The 20961-nt window shown below is 42.9% G+C and overlaps 1 protein-coding gene across 5 annotated transcripts in view; it reads right to left on the bottom strand.

The window, feature by feature from the left end:
• Nucleotides 1-20961, bottom strand: part of LOC134348213 (cullin-4A-like) — a 93926-nt gene that overhangs the window by 14349 nt on the left and 58616 nt on the right. For 2 of the 5 annotated variants that reach the window (XM_063051241.1, XM_063051243.1), the window contains 3 exons: nt 9390-9497; nt 5102-5215; nt 2101-2206 (listed from right to left, as the gene is read on the bottom strand). In XM_063051241.1, coding sequence (XP_062907311.1) covers nt 2101-2206; nt 5102-5215; nt 9390-9497 — 328 coding nt within the window. Of the gene's footprint in view, nt 1-2100; nt 2207-5101; nt 5216-9389; nt 9498-16517; nt 16744-20961 lie in introns of those variants that run through there. The other 3 variants (XM_063051242.1, XR_010018375.1, XM_063051244.1) reach the window with 3 other exon arrangements.

Here is a 20961-nt window from a genome sequence, read left to right as displayed (position 1 = left end):
GAAATTTTCTTGGATGCTTCTGATGGAATGGGAAAAACTTTCCTAACAAGTCTACTTTTGGTTAAAGTTCAAAGGCCAAACATGATTGCCCTTGCTTCAACAGACATTAAATCAACATTTATGATGGGAGGAAAACTGCACATTTGGCTTTTAAACCTCCTTTAAATTTGACAAATGTTATACTTTGGTCAAGGAACTGTAAAGGAAAAAACTCTAAGAAACTTGTAAACATATTGTCTGGGGTAAATATACAATGGCTCACAAAGCAGCTACCAAAGCATTAGATTCAAATGTTGCAAGATCGTAGCCACAATAATCAATTAGTGGGAGTAGTTACTTTAGTGCTAGCTGAGGATTGTTGTCAGACATTATCAGTTATTACACAGCAGATTAAAGCAGATGAACTGAAAACCTGCTCTATATACCTGGGAAAAATTTAAATGATTACACTTGAAAACCGATATGACAGTGCATTTATTTAACAGCTGATCCATCCGTAAGTCTGTATCAAAATTATTCAGACTAGGAGATGGGAAAATTAAAAATTAAGACGTAACAGGAATAATTTTGATGGAAACTATAAACCGAATTGTCACATCTCATCAGAACGGAGGGATCTTGGATTCCACGCCCACAGATCCCTCATAGTTGCCAGACAAGTTGAGTGGGTTGTTAAGAAGGTGTATGAGGTGCTAGCCTTCATTAGTTAGGGGACCAAGTGCAAGTGGCATGAGGCTCTTGTTATACCACATATGGAATATTGTGTCAGTTCTGGTCACCCTCATTATAGGAAGAGAAGAAAGAAAGAGAGGGTGCAGAGAAGATTTTCTAGGATGCTGCTTGGATTAAAGGGCACATCTTATGAGGAACGGTTGAGCAAGCTAGGACTTCTCTCTCTGGAGTGAAGGATGAGAGGTGACCTGATGGAGGTGTACAAGATGCTAAGAGGCAAAGTTAGAGTGGATAGCCAGAGATGTTCTCTCAAGGTAGAAATTGAAAGGAAGTATGGGGGGTGTGGTGAGTTCTTTATACAGAGAGTGGTGGGTGAATGGAAGCAGGGGAAGTAGATACAGTATGGATATTTAAGGAACTCCTAGATGGGAATATGGACGATAGAAAAATGGAGAGTTATGCAGGAGGGAATGGTTAGATTGATCTTTGAGTAGTTTATAAGGTCAGTACAATATTGTGGGTGGAAAGGCTTGTACTGTGTTGTAATATTCTATATGATGCAGGTTACTTTCCAAAATGTCACCCAACAGTATTTGAATTGGCATTGGTTGTGGGACAGTGCAATTTGAACACCAAAAGGGATGCAGTGCAGGCCATGAATAAAAACTTTCTTTCAAAGTTTCCCAGACAACCTGCACAATACATATCTGTTGACAGTGTCCTAGACATTAATGAGGATGTACATTTTCCTTTTGAATTTTCACTCTATCACTTGTGCATTAAATAATCCTGAACTAAAAGAAACTCTAATCACGCTACTCAGCAAAGTCCATACACCAAAACTATGCAAAGACATACAACTATCGCTTCAAACATTATCACACAGAGGCTACAATAATGACTAGTAGTGATGTTTGGAAAATGGTCTTCAAACCTCATACCAATTATACCATCTGATCTATCTTTTCAATACAAGCAACTTCAGCTCCCCGTTCAACTTAGTTGTGATATGAGTGTTAACAAATGCAAGGAGGAATGGCAATGTATGCCCAAATCAAGGAGAACTTACAGTTACAGATACAGATATTAGCTGCAGGGGACAGAGGTGATTTTGAAGGAAGTTGGTGCAGTTTTCCCTATCGTAGCTATGATGATGGTGCAAATGGGTGTGGAGATCAAGAAGAGGAACACAGGTCTAGCCAATGGCTTACAAATTTAATTTAATATCTGATGTGCACATTACTTAGAATCATCTGTGATAAAATATATAACTACAAATATGAATTGCTACAAATTAATTGCTGATCTTTTAGTCTGCTCATTAGTAAGTGGCAACTCCACATATCCTGGCTTTATAAAATTTAAGTTATTCAAATTTGTTTAAAAGTTGACTATTTCCGCCATACAGGAAGCATATTGTTTCCATACCTATGCCAGTTGCAGCCTTGATTTCTTCCACACTGAACTCATTGTGCTCATTGAACATAAGCAACACCAAGGTCTGGAAGAGTGAAACCTGCAGTTCCTTTTTACCCTAGAGCATACATTGAAGAAACTCAAGATCAATTGAGAGCAAAACGAATCAACACCAAAGTTTTTATGCTATATAACCTTTATAGGTTAAGTGGAAAAGACCATAATTGAATTGAATACAAAACATTTGACTATAAGATAAAGGAGCAGAATCAGGCTATCTGGCCCATCAAACCTGCTCTGCCATTCTATCATGGCTGATTTCTTTTTCTTTCAACTGATTTTCCCACTTTCTCTCATAACCTTTTAACTGCTTACCAATCAAAAATCTATCAATCTCTACCTTAAATACACCTAATGATTAGACTCACTCTTCTCTCCTTTTTCATGGACAGAAAATATAAAAGCCTGAAAGCTGAATGTATCACCAGGTCCAGGCTTCTGCCCTACTAGATAAAACTATTAAATAGTTCCTAGCCATTAAGATGGACTCTTGACCTCACACACGTTTGTACTTTGTTATAATCTTGCACCTTATTATCTATCACCAAAACATACAATGATGTGTCCACTGGAGGCCTGTCCATTTGTGTTAACAACCAACACAATCTAAGGATGTCCTGAGTCAGCATGCAAGTGCCAACACACATTCCATTGTCAACATAGCATACCCATCATGAACACAAGCAACAAAACAAACCCTTTTTCTCCCAGCCATACACCCATTTATATTCACAGACAGGTCTCCGATGCCAGGACAGGCCATCTACAGGCCTCCGGCAGACTAGCAGATAATGAACCTCCAACCCCTGGCTGCACCGACTAGGGTTTCAACCATTGGGACTCGATTTCTAAACTCGCTGACTTTGGTCTTCAGCCTTCGGGCTTCTTCCTTCTGTACTGGCCCCAGGACTTGCTGATGATGGGACCCAGACTCAGGCAGATCTCCGACCACAGGTTGCGCGATCTTGGTCATTGCCAAAGGGGATTGCTAGGTGTTCATCCACAGCGTTTGCAGGCCCGACATCCTTCCACAGGGATCACTAGCCTTTGACTATGGAGTGCTCCAGCCTGGACTCTGATCTAAACTCATCCACATCACTAAAGCCCGAAATCCCCTCGTTGTCCCCAAATCCCTCCCTATGAAACTAAAATGCAACCAAGACTGAGCAACAACCTTAACAGACATCACAGCTTGGCACCATCTTGAGTGGGCAATAATAATTCTATTCCTCCATTCAGGCCTTTCACCATCCTGAAGTTTCAGTGTGATTCTCCCCTCATTCTGAACTACTGGTCCAGACATCAAACACTGCTCAAATATTAAGCCTTTCATTCCTATGAATCTCCTCAGAACCTTCTCCAGGACCAGCACCTTTCTTGGATATGGGGCCCAAAATTGCTTGCAATGTTCCAAATACAGTTTGGCTTATAAATGCTTTATAAAGCCTCAGCAGTACATCATGCCAAAAAACCTTTAAATGTTTACTGTTGGACTCTAACTGCCCCAGCTCATGTGGTGAAGGTAATACCACCATGCTTTGGAAAGGAAGTTTCAACATTCAGACCTATTGACAATGAAGAATGGCAGTATATTTCAAGTCCGAAGGTCAGTTAATGTCATTGGCTACAGTGCAGTCACTGTACACGAGTGGTAGTGGAAGAGAGTGTGCAAGGTAGGTTAGTAGTTGTCTATCAAACAGGATGCTATCCATGAGTTTAACATCGTGTGTTATTGAAACTACACCTATCCAGGCAAATGGAGAGCTGCAATTCAGAGGGAGTTATAAGAGCAACGGTGGGGGGGGGGGGGGGGAGTGGGAGAGAGAACAAATACTAGGTTTGCTGACTGTCCACTTCACTCCACAGATGCCACCCAACTCACCAAATTCCTCCAGCAGTTTATCTTGATTGTGACATTGTGAAAAGCTTTGGTGGTAAATTGGAAAGAGGCTAAGAGGCTTAGTGCATCAGGAATTCTAAAACTGGGAGAAAGGGTTTTTGCAAGGTTTCTGGATCAAGAATCTTTGCCAGTGGATGAAGAGCTCGATGTCAGGTTGGGTTTCAAATTTATTGAGATGCCACAATATAGGCACTAAGCTGGTTCTGTCAAGGATGGGTCATTTCAGTTCCTAGGGATTGACAGAAGGAATAGTGAAATTGGCAGAGAAGATACAAGGGGTAGAAAGATCTAGAGTGTTAGAAACCACAGTTCTAATAAAGGTCATGAATAATGACATGAAACATTAATTGCTTCTCTCATAAGTAACTGCCTGACTAGGTGTTTTCAGCATTTTCTCTCTGTATTTCAAATTTGCAGCACCTTATCAAATAATACATTTGATACAGACACCAAATCTGCAAGCAGTACTTCAGGTATAGACTCACTATACTGCAGAATTGTAGCAAGACTTAATTTTGGAAAGCAAATGATTAAAAACAGTAAATTGCTGACTTTTCACTTATTGTATGTGCATGTATGTGCATGTTGCATGTACATTAAGACCCTTCTATACATAGAAAATATTTTCTACCTTTTCATCTGTCATCATCTTGCTTACTTACTTACACATCCATCTACCTTGGCTGGGACCCTACAATATTCTATTGCTCACTTTGGACACATAACACCATCCAAATTGTTAATATCATCTGAATATCTGAACCCCATGGTAACATTTAAACAATCCCTTATCTGAGTTCATGTGCATGGAGGTGATGAGAAATTAAGATATTGATTAGCCATGATTTAACAGTACAAAGTATCAGAGAGCTAAACGGTCTGGTCCTTCTGTGTATCTCCCTCTTTTAAGTTGGTCAGCTAATGGAAGAAATGTTTATATTTATCTACCAAGCCATTCTATACCAATCTGTGATGGGTAATTTGGAAAGGTCAGTGCCTCCTTTATTTAAGTATGCAATGATACGTCTAAAAATATTTATATCAAACTATTACCTCTTTAAAATCTGCTTTCAAAACTGAATGCCCTAATGTGGCCTGCCACTGTAGTTTCCTCCCACTGTGCTTTCCGAGGTAGAATGTCTTAAATACCTCCTGTAATTTCACCATCTGAAAACATAATGAAATGTAACACACATTATGAAGTCGAGAACTTATGCTCATTTGCATCGTGGCCTTGCAGCTCATTGCTGACATTTAATAGAATTACCATATTAGTCGCATGCAGCTACCACTTCCTCATTGCCCTCAATACTTTTCTTCAAGTATTTATTCAGCCCCCCTTTTTCAAATTACTTTTAAATAGGCTTCCACCTTTTCAACGTTCACTCCACATCCTAACTCGATGCACAAAATTCCCATTATTCATCCAATTGTTCTGCCAGTTACGTTAAATCTGTGTTATTACATCTGCCAAGGGAAACCATCTCCTCTATGAAAACTGCCCAAATTATTTTTTTTCATATTCACCTCCTCCCTCACCTCCATTCAGGGTCCCAGGCAGTCCTTCCAGGTGAGGCAACCCTTTGCCTGTGAATCTGCTGGGGCAGTCTATTGTTTCAGTGCTCCCGATGCAGCCTCCTCTACATTGGTGAGACCCATCGTGATTTGGGGGACTGCTTCATCAAGCACCTCCACCATCTGCCAAAAGTAGAACTTCCCGGTGGCCCAACAGTTTAATTCCAATTGCCATTTCCATTTGGACATGTCAGTCCATGGCCAAGTTCTTGTGCCATGATGAGGCCACCCTCAGGGTGGAGGAGCAACACCTTCTATTCCATCAGAGTACCCTCCAACCCAACGCCATGAATATTGATTTTTCCTTCCGGTAAAAAAAAATTCCTCTCCCATTCCCTCTTCTTCTATTCCCCACTCTGGCCTCTTATCTCTTTGCACCTGCCCATCACCTCTCCCTGGTGCCCTTTTTCCTTTCCAATGTTTGCTCTCCACTTCTATCAGAATTCTTCCTCTCAGCCTAAAAACTTTCCTACCCACCAGGCTTCACCTCATCACTTTCTAGCTATCCTCTCTTCTCCTCCCCCGAACCTATTTATTCTGGCACCTTCCCCTTTTCTTTCCGGTCCTGAAGATAGGTTTCGGCCTGAAATGTCAACTGTTTGTTCACTTTCATGGTTGCTACCTGACTTGCTGAGTTCCTTTAGCATTATGTGTGTTGCTTTGGATTTTCAAATTCTACAGAATTTCTTGTTCCTTGACTTTCATTGTTCCATACAAATATTCTAACCTCTCTAATTCTGCACAAGCAGTGAGGAAAGTTCTATTTCCCTCTAAAATACATAGGAACAGAATTAAGCCATTCGGCCCATTGAGTCTGCTCTGCTATTCCATCATGGCTGATTTATTATCCCTGTCAACCCCATTCTCCTGTCTTTTCTCTGCAGCGCTTGATGCCCTTATTCATCAAGAACCTTTTAAGCTCTGCTTTAAATATATCCAATGACTTGGCCTCCACTGGCAATAACTTCCACAGATTCACCACACTCTGGTTAAAGAAATACCTCTTTATCTGTGTTCTAAAGGGATATCCTATTCTATTCTGAGGCTCTGCCCACTCTTCTCCACGTCCACTCTATCTAGGCTTTTCAATATTTGATAGGTTTCAATGGTATCCCCGCCTCATTCTTGTAAACTCCACAAGTCCAGGCCCAGTCACCAAACACTCCTCATACATTAACCCTTTCATTCCCAGAATCATCTGTCTGAACGTCCTCTGGACCCTCTTCAATGTCAGCACATCTTTCTCAGGTAAAGAGCCTAAAACTGCTCACAATATACCAAGTGTGCCCTGACTGAAGCCTTAAAAAGCCTCAGCATTACATCCTTGCTATTATATTCTCATCCTCTCAAAATAAATGCTAACATTGCATTTGCCTTCCTAACCACCGACTCAACCTGCAAGGTAACCTTTAAAGAACTCTGAACAAGGACCCCTTAAGTCCCTTTGCATCCCGATTTCTCCCTGTTTAGAAAACAGTCTAAGCCTTTACTCTTTCTACCAAAGTGGATGACTATATACTATATCCCATCTGTCACTTCTTTACCCAGTCTACTCATCTGTCCCCTCTGCAGACTCCCTGCTTCCTTAACATTACCTGCCCCTTCACCTATCAGTACCATCTGCAAACCTGACCACAAAGCCATCAAATCTGTCATCCAAATCATTGCCATATAACTTGAAAAGCAGTCCGAACTCTGGCCATTACGGAACACCACTAGACACCAGCAGCAAACCAGGAAAGGTCCTCTTTATTCTCACTCTTTGCTTCCTTCCAGTCAGCCAATATTCTGTCCATGCTAGTATCTTTCCTGTAATATCATATTACAGTATTAATATAGTATTAATGGTAAGACTCCTGGCAGTGTGGAGGATCAGAGGGATCTTGGGGTCCGAGTCCACAAGACGCTCAAAGCAGCTCCACAGGTTGGCTCTGTGGTTAAGAAGACATACGGAATATTGGCCTTCATCAATCGTGGAACTGAATTTAGGACGTGAGAGGTAATGTTGCAGCTATATAGGACCCTGGTCAGACCTCACTTGGAGTACTGTGCTCAGTTCTGGTCGCCTCTCTACAGGAAGGATATGGAAGCCATAGAAAGGGTGCAGAGGAGATTTACAAGGATGTTGCCTGGATTGGGGAGCATGCCTTACGAAAACAGGTTGAGTGAACTTGGCCTTTTCTCCTTGGAGCGACAGGGGATGAGAGGTGACCTGATAGAGGTGTATAAGATGATGAGAAGCATTGATCGTGTGGATAGTCAGAGGCTTTTTCCCAGGGCTGAAATGGTTACCACAAGAGGACACAGGTTTAAGGTGCTGGGGAGTAGGTACAGAGGTGATGTCAGGGGCAGGTATTTTACTCAGAGAATGGTGAGTGCATGGAATGGGCTGCCGGCAATGGTGGTGGAGATGGATACGATAGGATCTTTTAAGAAACCTTTCGATAGGTATATGGAGCTTAGAAAAATAGAGGGCTACGGGAAAGTCCAGTAATTTCTAAGGTAGGGACATGTTCGGCACAACTTTGTGGGCCGAAGGGCCTGTATTGTGCTGTAGGTTTTCTATGTTTCTATCATGGGCTCTTATCTTGTTTAGCAGCCTCATCTAAGTTTCCTTGAGTCCTTCACCAATAGAAAAAGAATCTTCATTAACCCTGTCCATATTCTCCATGATTTTAAATATCTTTTTAGAGCTCCTTCTTGGTTACATAAGAAATAGGAGCAGGAGTAGGCCATCCGGCCCATCCAGCCTGCCCCGCTATTCAATAAGATCATGGCTGATCTGTCCGTAAACTCAGCTCCATCTACCTGTCTTTTCCCCTTAACCCTTAATTCCCTTACTATGTAAAAACTTATCTAACTGTATCTGAAATATACTTAGTGAAGAAGCCTCAACTGCTTCACTGGGCAGAGAATTCCACAGATTCACCACTCTCTGGGAAAAACAATTTCTCCTCATCTCCGTCCTAAATCTTGAGGCAATATCCCCTAGTTCTAGTCTCACCTACGAATGGAAACAACCTTCCTACTTCTATCTTATTATCTATCCCTTTCAAAATTTTGTATGTTATAAGATCCTCTCTCATTCTTCTGAATTCCAGACAGTATAGTCCCAGGCGACTCAATCACTCCTCATAGGTTAACCCCTTCATCCCTGGAATCAACCAGGTGAACTCCTCTGCACTGCCTCCAAAGCCAGTATATCCTTCCTAAAGTATGGAGACCAGAACTGCACACAGTACTCCAGATGCGGCCCTACCAATACCCTGTTTAGCTGCAGCATGACCTTCCTGCTCCTGAATTCAATCCCTCTAGCAATGAAGGCCAAAATTCTGTTTGCATTCTTAATAACCTGTTGTACCTGCAAGCCAAGGGTTCCAAGGTGACAACTCTAGTCTTTCTAATCTATCCATACAACCAAAGTTCCTCCTTGGTCCCATTTTGAAAAATCTCTTTCAAATCAACTCAAAACATGGCAGCCAGAACAGGACACACCAGTTGTGGATGAAGCACTGCCCCCAGAACGCAGCATCCATCAAGGACTCACCACAATCCAGGTCATGATCTCCTCTCAGGATGTAGGGGCAGGGGGAGCGGGGGGAAGGTGTGAATATATATGGTGAGAGGGGTAAGATTTTAAAGGGACCTGAGAGGCAAATTTTTCTACACAGGGAGTGATGGGTGGTTGAAGCAGACACAAGAGTATTATTAAAGAAACACTTGGTAAGGCTTAGAGGAATATGCACTGAATGTCATCTGCACATACCTCAGAAGGCAGATGGATTTCCATTGGTGTGTACGTTGGCCAATATCCCATTGTCAGAATGTTGACTGTAAGATCTATCCTACTAGGGTCATTCTGATTTTGCATATACTGAAGATAGGAAAAAAAAACACATATTAGAAGAACATTATAAACAAAGTTAAAGTGCCATGGATATAATGCAGACAGTCTTGCATCAAAAACAGAATTTAAAGCGTAATTTACAAATTGCCAAGCAAAGAAACTTTATCCTTGAAACCAGTACTAGTACAAGTTCGTTGGCTACTGTGGATCAGTAAAGATTTACAGTATAATAATTTCAAAGCTCAAAGTTAAATTTATTATCATAGTACATACAGTGGCATGCAAAGGTTTGGGCACCCCGGTCAAAATTTCTGTTACTGTGAATAGCTAAGCGGGTAAAAGATGACCTGATTTCCAAAAGGCATGAAGTTAAAGATGACAGTGTGTAGTGCATCTAAGTTTGCTGATTGATACTAAATTGAGTGGAAAAGCAAATTGTGCAGAAGATATGGAGAGTCTGCAGAGAGATATAGATGGGTTAAGTGAGTGGGCAAAGGTCTGGCGGAGGAGTACAATGTTGGTAAATGTGAAGTCATCCACTTTGGAAGGAAAAATGAAAGAGCAAATTGTTATTTAAATGGTAAAAAAAATTGCAGCATGCTGCTGTGCAGAGGGTCTTGGGAGTGTTTGTGCATGAATCACAAAAGGTTGTTTTGGAGGTATAGCAAGCTATCAAGAAGGCAAATGTTGGCCTTCAGTGCTAGAGGGATTAAATTTAAGAGCAGGGAGGTTATCCTGCAGCTGTACAGGGTACTGGTGAGGCTGCATCTGGAGTAGTGTGTGCAGTTCTGGTCTCCTTACTTGAGGAAGGATATACTGGCTTTGGAGGTGGTGCAGAGGAGGTTCATCAGGTTGATTCCAGAGATGAGAGGGTTAGACTGTGAGGAAAGACTGAGTCACATGGGACTGTACTTGCTGGAATTCAGAAGAATGAGAGGAGATGTTATTGAAACATACAAAATTATGAAAGGGATAGATAAGATAGAGGCAGGAAAGTAGTTTCCACAGGTAGGTGAGACTAGAATTAGGGGACATAGCCTCAAAATTCAGAGGAGTAGATTTAGGATGGAGATGAGGAGCAACTGACTGCTTTTCTCAGAGAGTGGTGAATCTAAGGAATTCTCTGCCCAATGAAGCAGTGGAGGCTACCTAAGTAAATATATTTAGGACAAGGTTGGATAGATTCTTACATACAGTGGCATGCAAAAGTTTGGGCACCCTGGTCAAAATTTCTGTTACTGTGAACAGCTAGGTGAGTAAAATATGACTTGATTTCCAAAAGCCATAAAGTTAAAGATGACATATTTCTTTAATATTTTAAGCAAGATTACTTTTTTATTTCCATCTTTTACAGTTTCAAAATAAAAAAGGAAAAGGGACCGTGGCAAAAGTTTGGGCACCCTGCATGGTTAGTACTTAGTAACACCCCCTTTGGCAAGTATCACAGCTAGCAAATGCTTTCTGTAGCCAGCTAAGGGTCTTTCAATTCTTGTTTGGGGGATTTTCACCCATTCTTCCTTGCAAAAGCCTTCTAGCTCTGTGAGATTCTTGGGCTGTCTTGCATGCACTGCTCTTTTGAGGTCTATCCACAGATTTTCGATGATGTTTAGGTCAGGGGACTGTGAGGGCCATGGCAAAACCTTCAGCTTGTGCCTCTTGAGGTAGTCCATTGTGGATTTTGAGGTATGTTTAGGATCATTATCTTGTTGTAGAAACCATCCTCTTTTCATCTTCAGCTTTTTGTTTTTTTACAGTGTAATGTTTGCTTCCAGAATTTGCGGTATTTAATTGAATTCATTCTTCCCTCTACAAGTGAAATGTTCCCCGAAGCATGATCGATCCACCCCCGTGCTTAACAGTTGGAGAGGTGTTCTTTTCATGAAATGCTGCACCCTTTTTTCTTCAAACATACCTTTGCTCATTGCAGCCAAAAAGTTCTACTTTAACTTCATCAGCCCACAAGATTTGTTTCCAAAATGCATCAGGCTTGTTTAGATGTTCCTTTGCAAACTTCTGACACTGAATTTTGTGGTGGGTACGCAGGGTTTTCTTCTGATGACTCTTCCATGAAGGTCATATTTGTACAGGTATTGCTGCACAGTAGAACAGTGCACCACCCCTTCAGAGTCTGTTAAATCTTCCTGAAGGTCTTTTGCAGTCAAACGGGGTTTTTGATTTGCCATTCTAGCAATTCTACGAGCAGTTCTCTCAGAAAGTTTTCTTGGTCTTCCAGACCTCAACTTGACATCCACCGATCCTGTTAACTGCCATTTCTTAATTACATTACAAACTGAGGAAACAGCTACCTGAAAACGCTTTGCTATCTTCTTATAGCCTTCTCCTGCTTTGTGGGCATCATTTATTTTAATTTTCAGAGTGCTAGGCAGCTGCTTAGAGGAGTGGTTTGAGGAGTCAGAGTATTTATAAAGCTTTGAAATTTGCATCACCTGGCCTTTCCTAACGATGACTGTGAACAAGCCATAGCCCTAACAAGCTAATTAAGGTCTGAGACCTTGGTAAAAGTTATCAGAGAGCTCAAATCTCTTGGGGTGCCCAAACTTTTGTATGGTGCTCCTTACCTTTTTTCCACTCTAAAATTGTACAAAAAATAATACACTAATCTTGCTTAAAATGTTGAAAAGAATGTTTCATCTTTAACTTTATAATTTTTGAGATCAGTTCATCTTCTACTCACTTATTCACAGCAGTAGAAATTTTGACCGGGGCGCCCAAACTTTTGCATGCCACTGTATATGTCACCATATAGAACCCTGAGATTCTTTTTTTCTGTGGGCATACTTAGCAAATCTATAGAATAGTAACTTTGAACTTCGATAAACACAGCAGCTAAATCTAAGCCTCCACGATTTCATTAGCTATTTCTAAAAGCAACTCGCCGTTGTCGTGGCTATCCCTCGAGGTCAAGGATGATGGTCTTTGTTCTGTTGATCTACCTATGGGCTCTCAAATGGCTTATGAGTCCAATCTTGGCTTTTAAAGTTCTTCCGCATTCAGGACAGGTAGTTCCAGATGGCAGATCGGGCTTTGTTTGTTGCTGCCTCTCTTTCCATTTTCTTCTTTTTTCTTCTAATTCTGTACATCTGTTGGCTTCGAAAGTTGCTGCTCCTTCTCGGATGATGGCTTGCCAGAGTTTCCTGTCCTTGGCGTTGCTTTCCCAATTGTTGATGCCGACGTTACATTTCTTCATGTTAGCTTTTAAGACATCTTTGAATCTCTTCTGTTGTCCGCCTCTTTTACGTTTGCCTTCTTTAAGCTGGGAGTAGAAGATTTGTTTTGGCAGGCATTCGTCTTTCATCTGAACAACATGACCGCTCCATCTTAGTTGGTTCTTGATGACGTGGGCTTCAATGCTTGTTGCTTTTGCTTCATTTAGCACACTGACATTGGTTCTTCTACCTTCCCAGCTGATATTTAAGGTGTTTCGAAGACAGCGTTAATGGAACTTTTCAAGTGCCTTCAGATGTCATCGTTATGTTATCCAGGTTTCTGATGCATACAGGAGCGTTGGGATTATCACTGCTTTGTACACTAACATTTTGGTGGCTGTTCGGATGTCACGATCATAAAAGACTCTTGTTCGGAGGCGAGTAAAAGCAACTAATTTTATTCAAAATATGGTTCAAATATGTAACACACATCAAAGTTGCTGGTGAATGCAGCAGGCCAGGCAGCATCTCTAGGAAGAGGTACAGTCGACGTTTCCGGCCGAGACCCTTCGTCAGGACTAACTGAAGGAAGAGTTAGTAAGAGATTTGAAAGTGTGAGGGAGAGGGGGAGATCCAAAATGATGGGAGAAGACAGGAGAGGGAGGGATGGAGCCAAGAGCTGGACAGGTGATTGGCAAAGGGGATATGAGAGGATCATGGGACAGGAGGTCCAGGGAGAAAGACAGGGGGTGGGGGGGGAACCCAGAGGATGGGCAAGGGGTATAGTCAGAGGGACAGAGGGAGAAAAAGGAGAGTGAGAGAAAGAATGTGTGTATAAAAATAAATAACGGATGGGGTACGCGGGGGAGGTGGGGCATTAGCGGAAGTTAGAGAAGTCGATGTTCATGCCATCAGGTTGGAGGCTACCCAGACGGTATATAAGGTGTTGTTCCTCCAACCTGAGTGTGGCTTCATCTTTATAGTAGAGGAGGCCGTGGATAGACATGTCAGAATGGAATGGGATGTGGAATTAAAATGTGTGGCCACTGGGAGATCCTGCTTTCTCTGGCAGACAGAACGTAGGTGTTCAGCAAAGCTGTCTCCCAGTCTGCGTCGGGTCTCGCCAATATATAGAAAGCCACATCGGGAGCACTGGACGCAGTATATCACCCCAGCCGACTCACAGGTGAAGTGTTGCCTCACCTGGAAGGACTGTCTGGGGCCCTGAATGGTGGTAAGGGAGGAAGTGTAAAGGCATGTATAGCACTTGTTCCGATTACAAGGATAAGTGCCAGGAGGGAGATCAGTGGGGAGGGATGGGGGGGAACAAATGGACAAGGGAGCGATCCCTGTGGAAAGCAGAGGGGGGGGAGGGAAAGATGTGCTTAGTGCCCCATCCGTTATTTATTTTTATACACACATTCTTTCTCTCACTCTCCTTTTTCTCCCTCTGACTATACCCCTTGCCCATCCTCTGGGTTCCCCCCCCCCACCCCGTCTTTCTCCCTGGACCTCCTGTCCCATAATCCTCTCATATCCCCTTTGCCAATCACCTGCCCAGCTCTTGGCTCCATCCCTCCCCCTCCTGTCTTCTCCTATCATTTTGGATCTCCCCCTCCCCCTCACACTTTCAAATCTCTTACTAACTCTTCCTTCAGTTAGTCCTGACGAAGGGTCTCGGCCTGAAACGTCAACTGTACCTCTTCCTAGAGATGCTGCCTGACCTGCTGCGTTCACCAGCAACTTTGATGTGTGTTGCTTGAATTTCCAGCATCTGCAGAATTCCTGTTGTTTGCGTTCAAATATGTACCCATTTTTCAAATTATGAAGCAACCTGATTTGTTTGTGTTGTCTGTGCACAGCTACATATCGGTTAAATAAAAGTATGCACACGGACGATGGCTTTAACTGAAGTATTCACATTGTAGCGAGAGTGAGCGAGCAATGGGCATGTGCAGACAACAGATCAGTATGTAGTGCTGAGGGAGGGGGGTGGGTCATTGCTCGAAAAGAAATAGATCCATGCATTACACTTCCTCTCCCTTTAGATTAATGCAACATAAAACTGTATATGTAGAAAACATTCAATTTCCCTTTCATAAACCCATATTCCAAATAAACATGCTTTCACAATAACAGTCCATAACAACTTCACAGTTCGAAAGGTTCAGTCTTTTGGTTGGCACACTGCTATTTTCAGGACAATGCCTCTGGACCTGTGGAGTGGCATCAAGTTTGGCAGGTGCCTTGTTAACAATAATGTTCTTGTCGCGCCCCTGGATCTGTGGACTGGCATCAGGTTTGGGAGATGTCTAGTCTAAGACAACATTCTCGCTTTCCGGTGACTGTAATATGCCCATCTTGTTGGACGCAGTCGATTCAGGTGTGTTCTTTCAGTTGAGCTTCCAGTATCTGGTCCACATGACATCTCCATGTCTAATCTATATCACTGGTCCAGTTCTTGTAGCTATCCTACCAGGTGTCCACTTGTCCTCTTGGTAATCACACGGTAGGACTTCCCGTCCAACTTCTAAGCTCCTTGCTGCTTCACTTGGCAAGTGGCTGAACTGTTTATTTTGTACTTCCCTTCAGAGGTTTGGTTTCAGGAGGTCTATGTGAGATCTCAGATTCCTGTTCATGAACAGCATTGCAGGTGTTTGATTTGTCATTGCATGAACAGAGTTCTGATACACAAATGGAAGTTGTCCACCTTGTGCTGTAGTGAAACTTCCCCCTTGTCCAGCACTATAATGGACTTTTTGAAAGTTTAGATAAATCTTTCAGATAAATCTGTTCCCCGCCACCACGCGTAGCTCCAGACAAGATTCTTCATCTTGACTGTACCCAGGTGTCCTTCATGCAGATTTTCTGCCACTCTGGTGCGCAGCTTAGAGGGAACCACAACATGCGATCCACACATCAACATTCTTTGACGTACTGACAGTTGGTCTTATCTCGCTGAGAACTCTGGAAACATAGGGTTACCATGAACTGGCCATCCTTGCATGGTGAACTTTTGACAATGTAGGTCATTCCTCGTTTTCCTTTGTTTCTGACAACTGGTCCACCAATGCGGTGTGGAACATTTCTGCTGGGTCACAGTATCAATGCTTTTCTTCTTCAGTTGCCAGCAGTGGAAGACGTGACAAGCCATCACTGCTGCTGAGTTGTTTGGTAACCCTGAACTCTACGTCACAAGAGTGGGCCCCTAAGAATAGTGCCCAACATTGTAACTGGGTAGCAGTCATCACTAGAATTCCCTTCCTGGTAGTGAAGTGGACACAAGGAACTGGTGATCTGTCACTAGCATAAACTTTTGTCCATAGAGGTAGCGGTGGGATTTCATTATTTCCCACAAGGGCCTATTGGACGATCTGTGCGTAGTTCTGTTCTGTGCTCATCAGTGAACTTGAAGCAAACGCAACTGGGCGTTTAGATCCGTCTTTCGTAACGTGTGACAAAACAGATCCAGTGCCACATGGAGACGCATTGCACACCAGTCTGACGGGCAAGGATAGGTCATGATAGGTGAGCACTTCGTTGGATGCTATTATTCTCTTTGTTTCATTAAATGCTCTTTCACAACTTTCTGACCATTCCCACTTTGCTCCTGTCTATAACAGTGCATTCAATAGATGCAGCACCATAGCAATGTAGGAGGGAAACTGGTGGTAGTAGTTTACAAAGCCCAAGTATGACCTGAGTTGTGACACATTTTCTGGTTTGGGTGCCTGTTTCAATCTTCCTGTGACTTATATAAGCTATGCTTGTCAATGACATGTCCACAATATGAGATTTCATTCTGAAAAACTCACATTTCTCTCTCTTTGCACACAGACCATACTCACTCAGTCAGAAAGCACTTTACCAAGGTTCTGGAGGTGCTCTTCATCATTCTTGCCGGTCACGATGATGTCATTGAGTTCCTGGGATACCTTGGAGCACTTGGTCCATTGCTCTTTGCCAAATTGCTGGAGCCAAAGACGAGACGATTATACTGGAACAGTCCTTTGTGAGTGTTGATTGTAAGGAACTTCTGCTTGATTCCTCAATCTCCATTTGCAGATAGGCTTGTGACAAGTCAATCTTTGAAAACTTGTCCCCACCTGCCAAAAATGCAAAAATATTTTCTATTCATGGCAGGAGATACTGCACAATATGCAGCACTGGGTTGATACTCATCTTGAAATCCCCATATACGTGAGCAGCTCCAGCTTTCCCTTTCTTGATTACTGGGACAATGCTCCACTCAACCTTGGGAGAGAATTCCAGACACCTCTAAGATCGGAAGTTCAGCATCCACTTGAAAACGTAGTGCATAAGGCAATGGACATGCTTTATGGAATCTTGGTGCTACTCCTTCATTCAATTCAATTCTGGCCTTGATGCCTTAGACTTCACCGCTCCCCTTCTCAAATATCTTCTCATTAGCATTGAGCAGCTGTTCGAGTCTCTGGTTAGTGCTGCCATTGCCTTTTGATGCCACAGTAAGAGCCTTAATTGAGTGCCAGTCTAGTTGGATTTTTCTCAACCATTCATATGTCCAAAAAGTGCTGGCCCTCCACTTTTCAATACATAACTGCTGTGTTGGGCCTCATACGTCACATTCACCTACGTAAGACTATAAGACAAAGGAGCAGAATTAGGCCATTCAGCCCATCGTGTCCACTCCACCATTTCATCATGGCTGATCCCGGATGATATTCAACCCCATACACCTGCCCTCTCACCATATCCCCTGGTGCCCTGACCAATCAGGAAACTATCAACTTCCGCTTTAAATATACCCACTGACTTGGCCTCCACCACAGTCTGTGGCAGAGCATTGCACAGATTCACAATTTAGCTAAAAAAAATTCCTCCCTACTTCTGTTCTAAAAGGTTGCCCCTCAATTTTGATACCATGCCCTGTACTTCTGGATACTTCCACGAGATGAAACATCCTCTTTACATCCACCCTTCCACCCAGTTGCACTCACCCCCATCATTGCAAAGTGCTTTGAGAGACTTCTATCACGCCTGAAATCCTGTCTGCCCACTACCCTGGATCCCCATCAATTTGCCTGTCGCACCAACAGGACTCCATCTCCACTGCACTTCATTCTGCCCTGACCCACCTGGACAACCCCAACTCTTGCGTCAGAATGCTGTTCATTGACTTTAGTTCGGCATTCAATACTGTGATCCCCTCCAAGCTGATCGCCAAACTTCATCAGCTTGTTATCAGCTCATCCCTCTGCAATTGGACCTTGGACTTTCTGACTAACAGACCTCAATCAGTTAAGTAAGACAACCTCTCCTCCTCCACTCTCACCCTGAACACCGGCGTGCCTCAAGGCTGTGTGCTGAGCCCTCTTCTGTACCCCTTTTTCACCTATGACTGCATTCCTGTACACGGTTCGAACTCCATAATCAAGTTCGCAGACAACACCATGGTGGTTGGCCTGATCAGAAGGGACGACGAGACGGCCTACAGGGACGAGATCCAGCACCTGGCCCTTAGCATCCAGAAGACCAAGGAGATCATTGTGGACTTCAGGCATGCTAGGAGCCACACTCATGTCCCCATCTACATCAAAGGAGCTGTAGTGGAGCGTGCAACAAGCTTCAAATTCCTTGGTGTCCACATTTCCGAGGATCTCACCTGGTCCCTGAACTCCTCCATCCTGATCAAAAAGGCACAATAGTGCCTTTGTTTCCTGCAGAGTATCAAGAAAGCTCACCTCTGTCCCAGGATACCGACGGACTTTTACTGTTGTACAATTGAGAGCATGCTCACCAACTGCATCTCAGTGTGGTATGGCAATTGTCCCATATCGGATCGCAAAGCACTCCAGCGTGGTGAAAACTGCTCAGCGGATTATCAGCACCCAATTGCCCACCATTGAGAACATCTGCCATAAACGCCGCCTGGGCAGGGCGAAAAGCATCATCAAGGATGCATCTCACCTTAACCATGGACTTTTTACTCTCCTCCCATCCGGTAGGTGCCACAGGAGCCTCCACTCCTGCACCAGTAGGAACGGGAAGAGCTTCTTCCCTGAGGCTGTGACCCTGCTGAACCTCGCATCACAGCGCTAAGCAGTATTGCACCCATATTGTACTGTCTCAGTACTTTTATACTTGTGTGCTGTAGCACTTACTTTTTATTCGCAGTTATTTTGTAACTGACACTACTCTTTGCATTTCTGGTTAGATGCTAACTGCATTTCATTAGCTTTGTATCTGTACTCGGCACAATGACAATAAAGTTGAATCTAATTTAATCTAGTCCTTTCAACATTCAGTAGGTTTCAATGAGATCCCCATGCATTCTTCTAAATTCCAGTGAGTACAGGCCCAAAGCTGCCAAACACACCACATATGTTAACACCTTCATTCCCAGACTCATCTTCGTGAACCTTCTCTGGACTCTCTCCAGTGACAATACATCCTTACTCAGATAAGGGACCCAAAACGGTTGACAATACCTCAGTTGCAGTCTGACTAGTGTCCTATAAAGCTTCAGCATTATCTCCTTGTTTTTATATTGTATTCCCCTTGAAATAAATGCCAACATTGTGTTTGCTTTCTTTAACTCTCACTCAACCTGTGAATTAACATTCTGGGAGTATTGCACAAGGACTCCCAAGTCTCTTGGCACCTCTGATTTTTGAACCTTCTCCCCACTTAGATAATAGTCCGCACTATTGCTCCTTTTACAAAAATCCATTATCATACATTTCCCAACACTGTATTCAGTCTGCCACTTTTTTGCCCAGTCTTCCAATTTGTCCAAGTTCTTCTGCAATCGCATTGCTTCCTCAGCACTAACTATCCCTCCACCTATTTTTGTATCATCCTGCAAACTTTGTCACAAAGCCATCAATTCCATTATCCAAATCATTGGCAAACAGTGTGAAAAGTAGCGATCCTAATACTGACCCCTTAGGAACACCACCAGTCACTGGCAGCCAACCAGAAAGTCCTTTTTATTCCCACTTGCTACCTTCTACTTGCCAGCAATTCCTCTATCCATGCCAGTATCTTCCCTATAACACCACAGGATTTTATCTTGTGAAGCAGCCTCATGTGAGGCACCTTATGAAATGCCTTCTGAAAATCTAAGTAAGTGACATCCACTGCCTCTCCTTCGTCCATTCTACTTGTTACTTCTTTGAAGAATTCCAACAGATTTGTCAGGCGAGATTTCCCTTTACAGAAACATGCTGACTTTGAATTATTTTATCATTAGTCTCCAAATAGTAGCCCCAAACCTCATCCTCAATAATAGATTCCAACACTTCCCAACCACTGAGGTTAAGCTAAATGGCCTATAATTTCCTTTCTTTTGTCTTCCTCCGTTCTTAAAGAGTGGAGTGACATTTGCAATTTTCCAAGCTTCCTGGACCATGCCAGAATCAAGTAATTCTTGGGAGATCATGACCAATGCATCCATTATCTCTTCAGCAACCTCTTTCAGGACTCTGGACTGTAGTCCATCTGATCCAGGTGACTTATCCATCTTAAGACCTTTCAGTTTACGTAGCACTTTTTCCTTGGTAGTAGCAATGACACTCTCTCCTGCTCCCTGACACTAATGGACTTCTGGCACACTGCTAGTGTCTTCCACAGTAAAGACTGAAGCAAAGTACTTATTAAGTTCATCTGCCATTTCTTTGTCCCCTATTACTACCTCATCAGCATCGTTTTCCAGTGGTTGCAATCAACTCTTACCTCCATTTAATTCTTTATGTAACTGAAAAATCTTTATATTATCAGCTTGTTTGCCCTCATATTTTATCTTTTCCCTTCTTATAGTTTTTTAGTTTCCTTTTGTTGAATTTTTAAAAATTTGCAATCATCCAACTTCCCAATCACTTTTGCTACATTATATGCCCTTTCCTTGTCTTTTATGTAGACCTCAACTTTCCTTGTCAGCCAAGATTGCCTTGCCTTGCCATTTGAGAACTGCTTCTTCTGTGGGACATACCTATCCTTAGCCTTGTGAACTATTCCTAGAAACTTCAGCCACCTTTGCTCTGCCGCCATCCCCGTCAGTGTCCCCTTCCAATCCAGCTGGGCAGGCTCCTCTCTCGTGCCTCTGTAATTCCCTTTATTCCATTACGATACTGATGCATGTGACCTCTCAGATTGCAGTATGAATTCAATCATATTATGATCACTGCCTCCTACTGGTTCCTTTACATTAAGCTCCCTAATAAGATGTGGGTTATTACACAATACCCAATTTAGATAGCCTTTCCCCGAGTAGGCTCAAGCACAAGCTGCAATAAATAGCCATCTCGTATGCACTCAAGAAATTCCTCTCCTGCAATCTGACA

This window comes from Mobula hypostoma, chromosome 6 (genome assembly GCF_963921235.1).
Source record: "Mobula hypostoma chromosome 6, sMobHyp1.1, whole genome shotgun sequence".
Taxonomy (NCBI): Eukaryota; Metazoa; Chordata; class Chondrichthyes; order Myliobatiformes; family Myliobatidae; genus Mobula; species Mobula hypostoma.
Note: the sequence above shows the minus strand (reverse complement) of the source record. Positions and strands in the feature narration are given on the sequence as shown.